An 18,107-nucleotide genomic window follows, 5' to 3' on the forward strand; every position below is an offset into this window, starting at 1 on the left:
GGCAATATACACATGCACACTATTTGGTCACAGACATATATACACATGTGCACACACCACCTGAATAAGCATACATCAACTGCTACACACAACACACACACACATACATTAGACTCATTTGACCCCATTCACACACACACGTTAGACTCATTTGCCACCATTCACACTCACACACACCAAAATCACATACGCACACACGCTTGTGCACTTTAGTTCATTGGGGGTCATCATTACTTTTATTGTTATTGTTATTATTATTATTATTATCATCTCCCTTTCATTCAACCTCTTTTCTCCAGTCATTTCACCATGGTGGACGTTGAATTCTGCACATTGTTTCTCTCTCTATTTTTTACCTCTTAATCCTTTCTGTTGAAGAGTGTAGGCATGAAACATAAAAGACTTTTCTATTTTTCCTGAGCGTTAAACTAATACACCTGCCTTCGTCTTTTGTTTTCTGTATATTGAACTCTATATATATATATATATATATATATATATATATATATATGTATGTATGTATGTATATTTATATATATACCAAAGGTATAACAGAAAGAACACAACAACGGAAACTAAAAAAACACATGGAAAAATGAATGATAACATGACAAATGGCAGTGCTATCGTCCATTTTTCTGCATGCATGTATGTATGTATGTATGTATGTATGTATGTATGTATGTATGTGTGTGTGTGTGTGTGTGTGTGTATCTATGTATGTATGAATGAATGATGTTATACATGTCATCTGACACAGTTTTTAATTTTCCATAACTCACCTTGTAGACAGTTCCAAATGCTCCAGATCCAATTATGCCACCTTTTCTAAGTTCAGATTCTTTAATTAATCGAAGTTGGGCCAAATCAGGTTTTATATCAGTTGGATTGAGAGGCTGAAATACCCAAGAAACAAAATTAAATGAGGAGGTGATCAACTATGAGATCTAACTATCTTAATTTTGTAACTGTTTATGGAAAATAATATGTAAGTTAATTAACAAATAGTGTATTTCAATTACAATTGATTTCTTTCACTAAGAAGTAAATTAACAAAAAGTTCAGGTAAAACAAAATTTTTTGTTTTAGTCAGATAAATATTTCAAATAAATAAGATAAACACTTTGTAGGTGATGTCAAGAGAGATTAAGATAACCTTAGACACATAACAAAATATAATAGCAGTAGTAAAAGGCACTTATGAGGTGGTTTAAAAAAATTCCTGGACTAGTTCCATAGTTTGCCAACAGATGGCAGCACACAATTGTGTGCACAGTGAGAGCTAGTAGTGACCTTCATGAGGCAGGGTGCTGAGTGATATCGCTTTGTTTACTTAGCATGTTGCGAAATTTGTGTTTTTGTGATCACGTGTATGCTGTAGTCTGTGATTTTGTCATGGACAGGAACAAAGAGCCAATGTGAAATTTTGTGTTAAACTTGGGAAGTCTGTTACAGAGACATTGAGCATGCTTAGGCAAGCTTATGGCAATGAGGCAATGGGTTGTACACAATGTTTGGCACAGGCACTTCAAAAGTGGAAGAACATCCCTGGAAGATGATGAGTGATCTGGAAGACCTGCCACAAGCATCACCCCCAGAAATGTGGAGAAAATTCCTCAGCTTGTGCATGAGGTTTGTCAAAGGACAATGTTTTGAAGCATTTGAGGGAGGGCATTGAATGAAAGGGACCAGATCTGTGGAGCATGAAGAATTAGATTCTTCACCATGATAATACACTCCATCAGCGAGTTCTCCTCACTCATGAGTTTCTCGTCAAAAACAACAAGGTATCACTTGCACACCTGCCCTATTCACTAGATTTAACACCTGCAGACTTCCATCTCTTCCTCAAGATAAAAATGCAGTTCAAAGGTTACCATTTTAACACTTGTTTGTTGAGATCTAGAGCAAATTGCAGAACATCTTTGATTTGCTTATGGAAAACAACTTCCAGGCCAGATTCCAAAAGTGGCAGGAAAACTGGGATCGGTGTATTGCTGCACAAGGTGACTATTTCAAAGGAGATGATATTAAAACTTAAATAAATAAGTTATTTTTTTTTATTAAACATAACTAGTCCAGAAACTTTTTGATACCACCTTGTATTTCCATCAACATCTATCCAAGAACATAGTATAGTTCTATAGCTGGGATTGAACCAATAAGTTACAGATTCATTGCAATGATGAATAAACTGAAGAACATGAATGTTAAATGAAAGACAATACTATCATCTAATGAAGGGTTGTGAGATTCTCTTTATCAAAGTTAATCAAGTAAGTTAATCCATAACTAAGATTATATCAAATTTTATAAACAATCAAGATAATCCTTAACCAGGATTATATTTAACTTTATAAACACAAATTAAAAACACAAATAACGACTCAGCCAAATTTGGCACAAAAGTCCTTGCTTAATTCTTAATTTACAACAGTTTAATGAAATATCAAAATGCCAACCTCGTTTTCATCATAACCCAGCATTGCAGCATTTAATTTGGTAACAGCTGCTATTTCTCGCCTTCGTTTGCAGGAGAAATAGATTGCAACACCAGTAGAGAGAATGATCATAAGCACTCCAAATACGGCACCAATGATGGTATAACTGATTTTCTTCTGTTTTTCTCTGTAGATTAAAAAAATATGACATTTTAAATACATGCAAATATACATACAAGGGGGGTGTGTGTGTGCTGGAGAGTTCCTAACCTTAAGGTTATCATGAAAGACCCGGTTGGAAGCTTAATATTTTGAGTTCTTTTACAGGTCTTAGAAAAACTGAAGGCCCACTGCAATAAGTGTGTGATTCTGAGACAGTAATATGTTGAATAAAATCATAATCACTGATCCTTCTGAATTTTCTTTTACCTAAAGCCAGGAACTTTTCAGCACCTCACCCCACCCTTGATACATCATCATTATCGACATTGTTTAATGCCAACTTTTCCATGCATGCATAGGCCAAATGGAATTTGTTGAGGCAGATGCTAGTACGGCTCAATGTCCTTCCTATTGCAATTCACTTGAACTAAATACGTCTTGCTAAGTTGTATGATGACCTCATGTCACTTGTTGCACAGTGCCTTGAAAACATAACTCAGTGGACACTATAATATGTGGTTGGCATTAGGATAGGTATGGTTTCATGCCAAAGCAGACATTGGAAGAATTCCTCAGTGTTTGTTAGGTATATAAAAAATGACAGAGATGTATCAAGTCATCCCATAAGTTCTGTCCAAATTTTGAATAAAGAAAACAAATGATTAAATGTTACATTTAATTGAAATTTAATCATCAATGTACTTTCCCTGATTATCTGTCACTTCCTTCCATCTATTTACAAGCTTTTTAATCTCATCAATGTAAATCTCTTTTGGTTTCAAAGCGAAGAACTCCTCCTGGCTTGCGAAAGTTATGTCCCCCAAATGATTCTGTAAACTATGAAACAAATGGCCGTCTGAAGGAGCAAGGTTGGAAGGATATGGCGAATGAGGAGTTTTTTCCCAACCAAGCTCTTCGATCATCTGTGATGTGATCTTTGCAGTGTGGGGTCGTGCATTGTCCTGATAAAACATCACTCCTTTTCGATTCATTAAAGTAGGTTTTTTTTTCTTCAAAGCTTGGTTCAAATGCTCTAATTGCTGACATTAGACTTGAGCATTGATTGTTGCATTAGGTGGTAACAATTCAAAGTGAATTACTCCTTTGCAATCCCACCAGATAGAGAGAAGAATCTTTTTCCCATGAAGTTCCCTTCTCGGTTGTGGTTGAACTTTTTCCCTTTTACCAAGCCGCTGTTTATGACATTTAAAATTTCAATAGAAGATCCATTTTTCGTCACCAGTCACAAGTTTATCAGTTTGCAGTTGCTTTCAGACAATTCATGAGGCGCCCATTTTCATGAAGAAAATTTCTCACTGTAGACAAACTGTTTAAATACACCTAGGTGAAGTACAGTGAGGAATTCAGAGTACAAGTAGGGGTTCACCAAGGATTGGTCCAAAGCCTCCTCCTATTCATCTGCCCCTGGGAGCTCCTCTATGTTGATGACCTTGTTCTTATAGCTAAATCACTACCAGAACTAGAGAAGAAGTTTCAGGTATGGAAGCAAGGTCTAGAATCGAAGGGTCTTAAAGCCATTCTTGCAAAAATTTATTTTGCATTGTTCCGGCCTAACCCATAAATTTTTATATAATATATTCCACACAATGCTTCATACTAACTATATATATATATATATATATATATATATATATATATATCTCAGAACCTTACAGTAGTCTGGAACAACTGAATCTTAGTCAGTCAGTTGATGGGCTCTACTACTTCAAATGTTCTTAAAATTTAAATCCACAACTTTGTCTATGTATCTACCCTCTCTATAATGTTGCTACTTGATATGAAAATTTTTGTATTAATGGAAAACCTCTATAATTGGCTGATGAGTGCTCAGCATTTTAAAACTGTTGTAATACTTACAACATTTAATAAAATGATGTAGTACGAAACGATTGTACCAAATTACCGGAGTCATTTTTGTTGCTTATTTTGAGTATATATATATATATTATATATATATATATATCTCAGAACCTTACAGTAGTCTGGAACAACTGAATCTTAGTCAGTCAGTTGATGGGCTCTACTACTTCAAATGTTCTTAAAATTTAAATCCACAACTTTGTCTATGTATCTACCCTCTCTATAATGTTGCTACTTGATATGAAAATTTTTGTATTAATGGAAAACCTCTATAATTGGCTGATGAGTGCTCAGCATTTTAAAACTGTTGTAATACTTACAACATTTAATAAAATGATGTAGTACGAAACGATTGTACCAAATTACCGGAGTCATTTTTGTTGCTTATTTTGAGTATATATATATATATATATATATATACCTACACTCACACATGCACACAAGCACATTAAGAACATATATATAATAAAGTCACATACTGTATTTTTGCAAGTATCACAGGATGGCTGTCATCAACACAGACAGTACGACCTCTCAGCTCTTCATCTTGTATTGAATATGGCTTAAATGATGGACAGACTGCCGTACAGTTAAACTACATTAAATAGAAAAGAAAATATTTTCTCAATTGCATTTAAAAAAAATTTTATCTGGTAAAACTACAACAAAAACAAAACTATAAAACATTTGATAGAAAATAGTACAAATGTTGCCTTGTTTTTTTTCTTCTTTAATTTTAGGTAAAATGATTTTAAAGTTGGATAACATTTCTAGTAAAGCATTTAACAGAAATCCTTATAGTAAAGAAACTGAATAAAATTGAATCACACAAAGGCGAAATCTATAATTTTCCTTGATATCCTGTTTGAGAAATAATTCTTGTAGATTTAGAAGATGACTCAGTAGATATATTCTTTTTCAAATGTCTGCAACAGCATTTCAAATGCTACACCAGGAATCTCCTCTATTAACTTCAGTAAGATCCTAAATTTCATGTTGTCTGTTTCTGTCAATAACATCAATGTACTTGTGAGATCTTCATTAGGGCGCAGAAGTCTTCAGGCTTACTCCATGAATTTTATGGGAACTTGCTTTCCGAATAGTAACCACTTTATAGTATGTCCTTTTTTTTTCATGTAACCAGCACTAGTGAGGTTGCTGTGCAGCTTGCAAGACTACAAACCTCAAGAGCAGTGGTTTTAAGCTACAAGATCAGGGATTAAAGTATGAGAAAATGGTTGAGGGCAGAAACAGGTTACATCTATGTAACTTAGCAGTGGCTTGGGCTGGGAAGTTTTGTTTTGTGTGTTTTGTGTTTTTTTTGTTTGGGGAGGGAAATCAGGGACTTGTGTCTTCTTAGGTTTATGAGTCACCATTGTAAACCCCATCTCCTTGGTAGTTTGGTTCTTTTCTTCCATTGTTCTCTCATCCTTTCCTTCTGCTGCACTTTCTGGTCTGTCTGCTGATGTTTCCTTCGCAGCTTTTTTCTTTGTGGTACACTTGGTGCGGACATTTGGGCATTAGACTTGCCCAAATACATCAATTTATTGATGCATTTGGGCAAGTCTATGTATGTATTATCAGACAATTGCCAAAAAAAAAAATGTTTCAATAAATTCAAAACTCTGCAAAAATCTGGTACAAATTCTTATTGGTTCAAAACATTGCTTACTTTTTACTCAAGCTGATCATCATCATCATCATCATCATCATTTAACGTCCGCTTTCCATGCTAGCATGGGTTGGACGGTTCAACTGGGGTCTGGGGAGCCCGAAAGCTGCACCAGTCCAGTCAGATCTGGCAGTGTTTCTACAGCTGGATGCCCTTCCTAACGCCAACCACTCCGAGAGTGTAGTGGGTGATTTTATGTGCCACCGACACAGGTGCCAGACGAGGCTGGCAAACGGCCACGCTCGGATGGTGTTTTTTATGTGCCACCGACACAGGTGCCAGACGAGGCTGGCAGACGGCCACGCTCGGATGGTGTTTTTATGTGCCACCGACACAGGTGCCAGATGAGGCTGGCAAACGGCCACGATCGGATGGTGTTGTTACGTGCCCACAGCACGGAGGCCAGTCGATGCGGTACTGGCTACGGCCACGTTCGGATGGTTTTCTTATGTGCCACGTGCCACCGGCACTGGTACCACAAAGATACAAATTCCATTGATGTTCATCTATTTTGATTTGTTTTGATTTTCACTTGCTCAACAGGTCTTCACAAGTGTCACAAGAAGGAAGGTATGCACAGGTGGACTGACTACGTCCAGGTAGGGGCCACAGGTTATGGCCTGACTAGTTTGCCGGGTTTCGGATGGTGTTTTTATGTGCCACCGACACAGGTGCCAGATGAGGCTGGCGAACGGCCACGATCGGATGGTGTTTGTTACGTGCCCACAGCACGGAGGCCAGTCGGTGCGGTACTGGCTATGGCCACGTTCGGATGGTTTCTTGTGTGCCACCGGCACTGGTACCACAAAGATACATTCCATTAATGTTCATCTATTTTGATTTGATTTGATTTGATTTTTTGTTTTGATTTCATTTTGATTTTCACTTGCCTCAACAGGCCTTCACAAGTATCACAAGGAGGAAGGTATGCACAGGTGGACTGACTACGTCCCAGGTAGGGGCCACGGGTTATGGCCTGACTAGTCTTGCCGGGTCTTCGGATGGTGTTTTTATGTGCCACGGACACAGGTGCTAGATGAGGCCGGCGAACGGCCACGATCGGATGGTGTTTGTTATGTGCCCACAGCACGATGGCCAGTCGATGCGGTACTGACTACGGCCACGTTCGGATGGATTTCTTGTGTGCCACAGGCACTGGTACCACAAAGATACAAATTCCATTGATGTTCATCTATTTTGATTTGATTTGATTTTCACTTGCCTCAACAGGTCTTCACAAGTGTCACAAGAAGGAAGGTATGCACAGGTGGACTGACTAGTCTTGCCGGGTCTTCGGAAGGTGTTTTTATGTGCCACCGACACAGGTGCCAGATGAGGCTGGCGAACGGCCATGATCGGATGGTGTTTGTTACGTGCCCACAGCACGGAGGCCGGTCGATGCGGAACTGGCTACGGCCACGTTCGGATGGTTCTCTTGTGTGCCACCGGCACTGGTACCACAAAGTGTGTGCCACCAGGTACACAAAGTACAGATTCCATTGATGTTCATCTATTTTGATTTGTTTTGATTTGATTTTCACTTGCCTCAACAGGTCTTCACAAGTGTCACAAGAAGGAAGGTATGCACAGGTGGACTGACTACATCCCAGGTAGGGTCCATGGGTTATGGCCTGACTAGTCTTGCCGGGTCTTCGGATGGTGTTTTTATGTGCCACCGACACAGGTGCTAAATGAGGCTGGCGAACGGCCACGATCGGATGGTGTTTGTCATGTGCCCACAGCACGGAGGCCAGTCGATGCGGTACTGGCTACGGCCACTTTCAGATGGTTTTCTCTTGTGTGCCACTGGCACTGGTACCACAAAGATACAAATTCCATTGATGTTCATCTATTTTGATTTGTTTTGATTTGATATATATATATATATATATATATATATATATATTATATATATATATACATACACACACACCCAAAACCATGCTTATAGCTTAGTGAAATTTAGGATGTCTTGGTTTTTTGTGAGTTGATATGATATAAATTTTCCTGGCTGGTTTGCACGTTGTAGCAACACCATTGTTATATTTTCATTATTCTGTTTAACGTCCTTTCTTTTTTATTTCACATTCTTCTGTTTTTGGGTGAACTATGCTAATAGCTTTTGAATGAAAATAGTCCACCTAGACATTATATTTTCAGAAAATGAAAGGTAATGATACATTTTAAACATACATTGAGTATATATTTAACAGAAAACCATAATAATATTATAACATTTATTGACATAATGAATTATTTAGCCACACAAAAGCCATTTCAACGGATAACTTCAAAAACCTTGTTAGTCATGGAATCTGTCAATGTCTTAATAATAGACTGTCTCTGCTGCAGCTTTGATGGTCTCCCATAAGACATCTATTGATGTAAATTGGTGTCCAATGTCATAAACATCTTGTTTAATGATGTACAAAAGACTTTTGATAGGGTTGAGATCCAGACATGCTAGTGGCCACACCATCAACCTTTCACCTTGTATGCTTTAAGACCCTAGGAATGTTTGGGTGGTCCTAGCAGAGTGGGAGGAAGCATTGTCATGTATGAATATAAGATTCCTTAGAAGTGCCAGCAGTATGTCATCCAAGACCTCCTTCAGGAGATTGCAATAGGTGGCTGTGGTCACTTTAACCTCTTCAGGTAGCCTGACTGGGCCAACAAGTCCCTCCCTAATGATATCAGCCCACAAAATGACTCCACTCTGTTGTTAATGTAAACTTTGGTGACGCTCATCTCTAAAAGAGACCCAACTGTTTTCCCAACCATCAGGTTCATCAAGTGTCACCCTGGTTTTGTCAGTGAGCAGAACACAACTCAAGCCTATGTATCATTACCCTTCATTTTCTGAAAATAAAAATGTATAGGTGGGCTATTTTTATGCAAAAAGCTATTAGCATGGTTTACTATAAAACAGAAGAATCTGAAATAAAAAAGTAAGGATGTTACATAGAATAATGAAAGCATAACAATGGTGTTGCCATTGTGTGCAAAATAGCTGGGAGAAGTTTTATCAAAATTGATTCACAGAAAACCAAGGAATCCTAAATTTCACTCTGAAGATATTAGCATGGTTTTGTGTGTGTGTGTGTGTGTGTATCCATTTAATGGACTTTTTTCAGTTTCTGTCTTCCAAATCCACTCACAAGTCTTTGGCCAGGAACTGAACCCAGAACCATGTGTTTGGGAAGCAAACTTCTTACCACATCCTGATCTCCCATATGACAGGTGGGGATGCTTACCATTGTGCTATGGATATGACAACATATCTAAAATCCATTATTTGGTTATCATGTGAAAAAGTGAAAAGTGATTGTTACAATTTTCAGTTGTATCTTAACTGAAGTAATTCTTATGTAATACTTACCATAGTTTGGTTGTTGTTTAAATAAATCTTTAAATTGCGACAGGCAGCACAGTCAGATGATGTAGGACCATGACAGCCATTCAAACACTCGTTGTGGCATTCAATACATTTCATCTGTTCTCTATCACTAAAATAGTTGCTTGAACATTTGCTTGTGCAGTATGGCTGCATTTCAAAGTTGCGACATTTTTTGCAGGAATAATTCCCTTCACCAAAACACGTTTCACATTCTTTATGACAAGGAACACATAACTGCAAACAAAAAGAAATTTTTTAAAGTTTTGCAAGAATGAAAGAATGTTGCATCTTAATTAAAAAGTTAAGAGAATTCAAAAAGCAGAAATTGTTTTATAGAAGTTTCAAAAGAATCAATTATATCAAGATTATTCTTTCATCTGTTCATTTTAAATTTGTTTTTCCATGCTAGCATAGGTTAGATGACTATGTATTATTTAAGCAGAATTTTACAGCTAGATTCTCTTTGTGTTGCTAACCATTATCTTTGTTTTGAAAGCAAGGAATCTCCTATTCCATCATTAGGATGGTATAGACTGCAGCTATAATGTTGGCTGCTGATTGCCTGCAGGGAAATGCAGCAATTGTGCATCTATTCTTGAAACATTTATAAGAGTATCTGCTCACCATCTTCCTTAATTCCTCTTTCTTTTCATCTAGCTTTGGTTATTACTTTTAAAGACCAGCTTTACCTAAGACCAATAATTCAAACCTACCATATAACTGTTCTGGGAGAATACTAGCCTATATAATCATTATGAACCTTTTTCAATTGATTTTTTATCGACCTCTTGTGATAACAATTCAACTTGACGTTTAAATATATAAATGTCATAATCTGATCTGAAACCAGCTGTTTGCCTGTTTATAATTTTATTCTTATTATACATGTACCTGCTTTATTGAAACACTGCCTATAGTTAATTGTTATTAGGCAGCAATAACATTCCTGCTTTTTTAGTTGTGCTTCAAGAAGTTGAAGTTTAGGCAGCAAGTCAACTTGAGCACTAATTGTATGTACCTATTACCTTGCATCATCAAACATAATATTACCTGAATTATATACATATGTACACACACACACATACATACAGGGAGAATACACAAGGAGTTTTCATCAGTTGACATGATGTAATAGGTAAGTACTATGAGTGCTCAGTTCAGTTTACCACTAAATACTCTGGCTTGAACTACAACTGAAAAATGTGCTGAAATGTGCGGATATAGATTAAAATAGAAAATGAATAAGCAAAACCTTTGGCATCATTCTAAAAGCATTTAATTTAAACAGAGAATATAAACATAGGGCAGAGTAGTTATGAGAAATAGATAAAGTCTCTTACAGCTGTTTCTAGAATGGTTAAAGGATGAAGTTCCTTAGTAGTTCCATAGGTGAAGATTCGAGGATAATCCATGGCAAAGAATAATAAATGTTACTAGTTCCATTTTTGAATGGAACCTATAACTTTATTAGTTCTTTGATTATGGAACTACCAAACACATATACCTTTCATTCTGGTCTTTCCTTCCTTTCTCAGCAAACTGGTAACTACTAATATCCTTGATTAAGGTATTCTTCATTTCTATATTTTCTTACTTCTCTCTCACTCTCTCTCTCTCTCGCTCCAATGACAGAATACTTTGCTTACCTGGAATTCTTTACTCAATAACGTGATCTACATGCTTGGCTATTCTAGAAACAGCTGTAAGAGATTTTTTACCTATTTATCATAACTACTCTGCACTATGTTTATATTCTATATTTAAATTAAATGTTCAGGAGTGATGCTAAATGTTTTGCTTATTCATTTTTTATTTTAATATAGATGCATGCACACACACACACTTTCTCTCTCTCATTCTTTCTTTCAGTGTCTGTCAACTGAATTCACTCAACAAAGCTTTAGACAGTCTGAATCAATAGAAGAAGATTCTTGCTCAAGGTGCTACACAATGGGACTGAATTTAAAAGTATGTGGTCGGGAGTGAATTTCTTAATCCCACAGCCATGACCATCCGTCATTTTTGTTTTTATTTGCTGAGTGTGGAGGAAGGGGCCGAGCTGATGACCCTTGCACACCTTCTAAGACCAGTTAGATTGATGTTGTTAATACTCTGTTTAAACTATTGCAGGGGAATACCTGTAAGAAGATGAACTGGAAGGAGATTCCAGAGGGACGATGGTCTGGGGGAGAAGGACTGAGAATAGGGATTAGTGCAGGTAATAAGGTGGGGGAGTTGGATGTACCAAGGGAGATGAGTGTGGATGAAAAGTGCTTGAGTGATGGAAATACAATAACAGCCAGTTCTGAGCAGCACAAATATTTTAATAGTGATAGAAGGAAGAAAGAAAGAAAGAAAGAAAGAGAGAGAGAGAGAGAGAGAGAGAGAGAGATAGAGAGAGAGAGTGGTGAGTGGCATATGTCTATTTCCCAGAGGCAGGACCATGATCCTTGTATGGGAGCAGTACTCTATTGTGTACCTTATTTGATCCTTATAGGGTATCAGTGATTATTGGGGACTGAAACATCTGGTCCTGATGAGAATGGCTAACGTTTGGGATGTGGTTTTAGCTATGTTAAGGGTGTGTTTTCACCATGAGAGATCCTAAGAGATAACAAAGCCCAGCATTTGGAGCAGTTGTGAAGTCTCTAGTGAAGTGTCACTCTTGTTTTGGGGATGGGGTGCACTGGTGTTTTCTTGATACGAGTTGAAAAGTTCGCATGAAGCACACAATTAAAAGTGAAATTACTTCTAACATAGAATGTAAATTTAACCATTTTGTGACATTATTCCTAACAAGAATATTCTGTTTGTCTATGTTAAACTTTAAAATAATCGAGAATTATGAGAATTTAGGGAATCAATTAAGTTATTACTAGAAGACAAATATTTACTTAATGAAATCTAGTGTCTTTGATGTAAGAATAAAATTTTAGTTTCAATGAATAATCTGAAAATTCTAACAGTCTTGAAGCATTAAAAATATGGCTTACAATTTTGCCACTCATTTGTTTCATTTTATTCTTGTAAGTTGGATGGAAACCATCAGGACATTCAGAACTTTCCTTTGAAAAACATAAAACTCTGCCGTCACTCTGCTGGAGTCCAATTTTGCAGCTATTACAACCACCAATTTTTAGTTCATAACTTGAGCCAGAACATCTTGAAAAGAAGAGAGAAAATAATTATATTTAAATATTTGATAATTACAAGAAGTATTACTAAATATTGGTTTCAAATTCTGGCAAAAGGCCAACGATTTCAGGGGAGGGGATAAGCTGATTACATAAACCTCAGTGCTCAACTGGTACTTATTTTATTGACCCTAAAAGGATGAAAGGCAAATCTGACCCTGGAGGAATTTGAACTTAGAATGTACAGACAGATTAAAAGCTGCAAAGCAGTTTACCCGGTGAGCTAACAATTCTGCTGAGTTGACACTTGAGAAGTATTACTAAATAAATTAGACATTTTTTCAGTGTGAGTGTTGCATAATATATCACTGATTCTGCTGACAGCTTATCATCTTTGTCATCATCACTCAACACCACTTAGCTTTCCCATGCTTGTATGCCAACAGATAGAATTTACCAAGGCAGATATTCTATGGTGGGATATCCTTCCTGTTGCTACCCCTCACTTGTTTCCAAGTAAGGTAATATTTCCCCATGACCAAACTTGGTATCATGGCAGATTAAAAATGAATAACATTGCTTGTATGATGGTGACACTGGTTTACAACTGTCATGCAATGTCAAGATGAAGAGGCTGCATACACACACACATACACATACACGCACACGAAAGGCTTCTTGCAGTTTTTGTCTACCACATCCATTCAGAGGGCTTCAGTTGGCTTAGGGTTTTATTAGAAGACACATGCCCAAGTAGCACACAACAGGGCTGAATATAAAAACCATTTGGTTGGGAGGCAAACATATTAACCACACAACCAGGCCTGTTCCTACACAATGTATATGTATTTTATATGAGTAGATGTAAGTGTGTGTATAATTGGTTTCAAATTTTGGAACAAGGTGAAAAGTGTCAGGGAAGTGGGTAAGCTGATTACGTTGACCTCAGTGCTCAACTGATACTTATTTTATTGACCCTGAAAAGATGAAAGGCAAAGTCAACTTTGGCAGAAGTTGAACTCAGAACATAAAGTCAGACAAAATGCTGCAAAGTACTTTGCCCTATATTTTAATGATTCTGCCAGCTTTCCACTTTAAGTGCATGTATGATTATCTAATAATTCTTTATGAAAATTGCTGAATGATTATATATTTTTTTTAATGAGGAAGCAGACATACCCATCATCACAGTTGATATGACACACTTGACAAATCTTTTTTTGGTTTGGAAACATGTTTGGTGGACAATGACTCATACAGTTAGGACCATGTTGTACTTTTAAACAGCTGTCACATTCATGTTCTCCCTGAAATTAAAAAAAAATAACTAAAGCATTAGATAATAATATTGCTGTGTTGAAGTAAGTAGATTATAATGAAAAATAGCATTAATAACAATAATATTTGAAAGTATGTGGCCTAGTGAGTTAGGTGGTTACACACATGATCAATGAGTCAGAAGTTCAATTCTTGGACTAAGTGATGCATTGTGTCCTTGAGCAAGGCATTTTGTTTCACATTGTTTCAATATACCAAGATAACGATGAGTACCAGTGGCATCTGGGGTTTAATCCTGTGATGAACTTATGTTGCATTCGCTGGTGGGAAACATCATCAATTTTCAGCCTTGAGAGTTCAAATACACACTGGCCTCATACATCTGAAAATTTTGGGCATATAAAATTAATAAATAAATATGTTGGCTTTGGTATGGTTTCCACAGAATCACAACCACCAGTATCTGCATCTGTTGCCAATATCAAAGATCAAAGGATGGAGGTAAACATTAGTCAATTAAAGACAAAAGAAGTGTGAAACTGAATGTCAAAAAACAAAATCCCAGTATTTGGAGCAAGTGCAAGGACTCTAGTTGCGTTCCATTTCTGTTTATGGTGGTATGAGTAGAAAAGTTCTCATGAAGCAGCTAATGAAAAGTAAAATTATACTCATAGATTTTATCTAAGAAAGGGCAAAGAATAAAGAGATGTGTAGAATCTGTTTTGCAAACAAAAATGCTTGTATATACTCCCCCACCCAAGAGCAGTTATTGAGAGCTGTAGCTGGTGTATGGCAGGGGGTATTCTCCTCTAACCATAGATATGAAAGCATGAGCCGGTTATAAAGTGAAAAGAGAGGCAGAGTCAGTAGATTACACAACTGCTTACTTGTTGGTACCACAGTACTCAGGTAAGAAAAACACAAAGGTCACTCTCAAAGATGTTAGTGTTGAAGTGAAATCCTCAGCTCATTGTGAACTTCGCAAGGGATGAGTGCAGAGGTGGTGCACATCATGTGATCACAAGGTGCCTGAATGGATTTATAGGAACTGATGGCCTGAAGACCACAAGGTTGTCTTACAGTTATACTCTATTGTGGGAGAAGAGGTCAGTCTGATTCATGTTGCAAGGCAGAAGACCCTGGTGCTACATTATCATCATCATCATCATCATCCACATCATTGTTTAATGTTCACTTTCCATGCTAGCATGGGTTGGATGATTTGACTGAGGACTGGCGAACCGGATGGCTGCACCAGGCTCCAATCTTGATCTGGCAGAATTTCTACAGCTGGATGCCCTTCCTAACGCCAACCACTCTGAGAGTGTAGTGGGTGCTTTTACGTGCCACCGGCACGAGGGCCAGTCCGGCAGTACTAGCAACGGCCACACTTAAATGGTGTTTTTTTATGTGCCACCTGCACAAGAGCTAGTCCAGTGGCACTGGCAACAACCTCACTCAAATATCTTTTTCATGTGCCAGTAAGGCGACGCTGGTAACGATCACGCTTGAATAGTGCTTTTTACGTGCCACCAACACGGAAGCCAGTTAGCCGCTCTGGATAGTGCTCTTAGCACTCCACTAGCACGGATGCCAGTCATCGAATATGCTACATATATTACAATAAAAGCCACATGAAAGCCTACTGACAGAAAGGAAGTTGGGGGAAAGGGTGGTAGCAACAGACATCTACCAGCAGTTTTCTGAGGTGCAAGTTAAAGGAAGTTCAATCTTTGCAGTAATTACTGCTTCAATAGCATCACCAGTTGTAGCACTGAGGGTAGCTGGAACAGCAACTGTGACATGTGGACATGAAATAGCCACTGTTGGAGAAAAGAGAGAAGGAGGAACCCATATGTCTTGACCTTGAAGGCCCTTTTGACTTTTGTTTTTAGTTTTGATTTGTCTATATATATATATATATATATATATATATATAATAGAAATATGTTGCAAAAAGAAAATAGAAACTAAACGTGGAAATGTAAGGGGAAAGTAAGAAAAATCAACGAAAATACACATTGTAAATAAAAACGAAAAGGCTTTTTATGAAAGGTAACAACAGATACATACAATTAGATGAACTGAGGTAGGAATAAGAGTCATAAAAGTCATTATCATGAGATTATTAAAGAGATTCAAGCATACCGCAGTTTCGTAACATACTATTCATTGCTTTGAATGAACACCGGGTAATGAACAGTGTCAGGTCTAATAGTTCCTGAGTAAAAAGATTATTTGTAAGGGAGGTAAGTAGTTCTGGATTTTTTGCAGTTAGATTAGATATAGAATTGTAATGTGAATAGTGTAAGGGATGTATGGGGGTGGGGTTAGTGGTATTAATTGAAGGGTTAGTAGTGTTCTGTATTATGTTATGTGTTCATATTTAGTTGGGGAAGATATTTATTGATGAAAGTTGCCTCTTTATTCATTCTTTGTTGCATTGAGGTGTTCTGTGAACATTTATAGAAGGGGAAAATTTGGAAATTAGGATTAAGATTCCTAGCACACCTTTCTATGTGTTCACTAACCTGTAACTGTCTGTATTGTGGGTGGCGGATTTGTTCTTTGTGGATAGTGGTTCTTCGACAGAGTGATATTCCTGTTTGTCCAATACAGTTGTTACCACATCCTAAGCATGTCATGGCATAGAATAGATTTTCCCAGACACAGGTGAAATTTGAGTTGATCTTAAATATTTCACCTTGTATGAAGTGGAATTCTGAACCCTCCAAAAGGTGGGGGCATGTTCCACAGTTAGGACGACCACATTTTTTCCCTTTTGACTCTGTTGTTAGTGGATATAGTCTTGCGCTGGTTAATATTTTTTTCAGTGACTTCGGTTGCATTTTGCTTTTTATAATCTTGCATGAGCTTAAAATTTCGTTCATTGTTTTGTCTCCTGTGAGGATGGGAAGATTTTGGGTGATAATGTTGAAGGCTTCATTGTTTCTAGGGTTATGTGTGGAAATGTACGGGAGTATTTGTAAGTCTGGTTTAGTATTTCGGCTGGCTTCCCTTAATATTTGTACATCTATTTCCTTAGCTCGTTTAATGCCATCATTTATTAATGAGATTGGGTAATGTCTTTTAATTAGTGTTGATCGAAGTTCGAGTGTTTGTTCACGAGTATATGTATCTGAAACTATGGTACAGATTCTTTTCGCTAGATTAAAAGGTATATTAATTTTTATGTGTTTGGGGTGGCAAGAGTTAAATAATAGGTATTGTTTAGAATCTGTGGGTTTATAAAAGATGTCTGCTTCTATGTGGTTGTTAACTTTTTTAATTAGGATGTCAAGAAAAGGGAGTTGTTTACTGTTGTGTTCCATGGTGAATTGTATGTTGCTATTAATGTTGTTAAGCATTATTTTGAAATCGAGGAGTTTGTCCATGCTGTCTTTCCAAAGTATGAAGCAATCATGCAAATACCTCTTCCAGTTATATATATATACCCCCAACACACACATATGCATGCCCCACCACACACACTTGAACACCATATCAACAAACAGAAATATACTTACAGGTCCAGTGCAATTGTTGGCACATTGTGGGTGACATTTCTTGCAGATTTTACTGCCAGCATCATAATGTAATGGCACACTGGAACAAGAAGCAATACAAGGAGTTGCTTTATGAATATGGTAATTGGCACATTCTAAGCATCGTTCGGGACCAGCACCCCAACATCCATTCTTGCACTGAGGATCACATGTCTTGTTTTCTGAAGAATAAAATTAAAGGGTTTATTTTTTTTAAAATAGAATTTTCTCTTTAAGTTATTTACTGAAAAAATAAAACAAGACAATGAGAAAAAAACCTACAGCAACAATAATAACACCGATAACAACAATAAGAAAGTAAACAACAACACAAATAACAACAAAAATTTAAATAACTAGGTCTTTGTCTAGCGCTATGCTGCTGGTAAAAATATTTGTTAATCAAGCATGTACCTTCCTTTAATAGTAGGCTGTTATATAGTGAAAGTCTTGTTAGTTACTATGGTGACAACAGCCTGCCTGCCTGCATGTCTGTCTGTCTATCGCATGCATGCACACACACACACACACACACACACACACTCTCTCTCTCTTTCTCTCACTATATTTTTCTGTCAACAGTAACAACCTGTTATT

The 18,107-nt window shown here is 37.1% G+C and overlaps 1 protein-coding gene across 2 annotated transcripts in view; it reads right to left on the reverse strand.

Moving 5' to 3' along the window:
* LOC115215570 (epidermal growth factor receptor-like) overlaps positions 1-18,107 on the reverse strand; it is a 229,302-nt gene that overhangs the window by 19,634 nt on the left and 191,561 nt on the right. For both annotated transcript variants that reach the window (XM_029784771.2, XM_029784770.2), the window contains 7 exons: positions 17,493-17,692; positions 13,867-13,994; positions 12,547-12,715; positions 9,536-9,787; positions 4,964-5,079; positions 2,463-2,628; positions 783-896 (listed from right to left, as the gene is read on the reverse strand). In XM_029784771.2, the coding sequence (XP_029640631.1) occupies positions 783-896; positions 2,463-2,628; positions 4,964-5,079; positions 9,536-9,787; positions 12,547-12,715; positions 13,867-13,994; positions 17,493-17,692 (1,145 nt within the window). The remainder of the gene's footprint in view (positions 1-782; positions 897-2,462; positions 2,629-4,963; positions 5,080-9,535; positions 9,788-12,546; positions 12,716-13,866; positions 13,995-17,492; positions 17,693-18,107) is intronic.

This window comes from Octopus sinensis, linkage group LG9 (assembly GCF_006345805.1).
Source record: "Octopus sinensis linkage group LG9, ASM634580v1, whole genome shotgun sequence".
NCBI classification, from domain to species: Eukaryota; Metazoa; Mollusca; class Cephalopoda; order Octopoda; family Octopodidae; genus Octopus; species Octopus sinensis.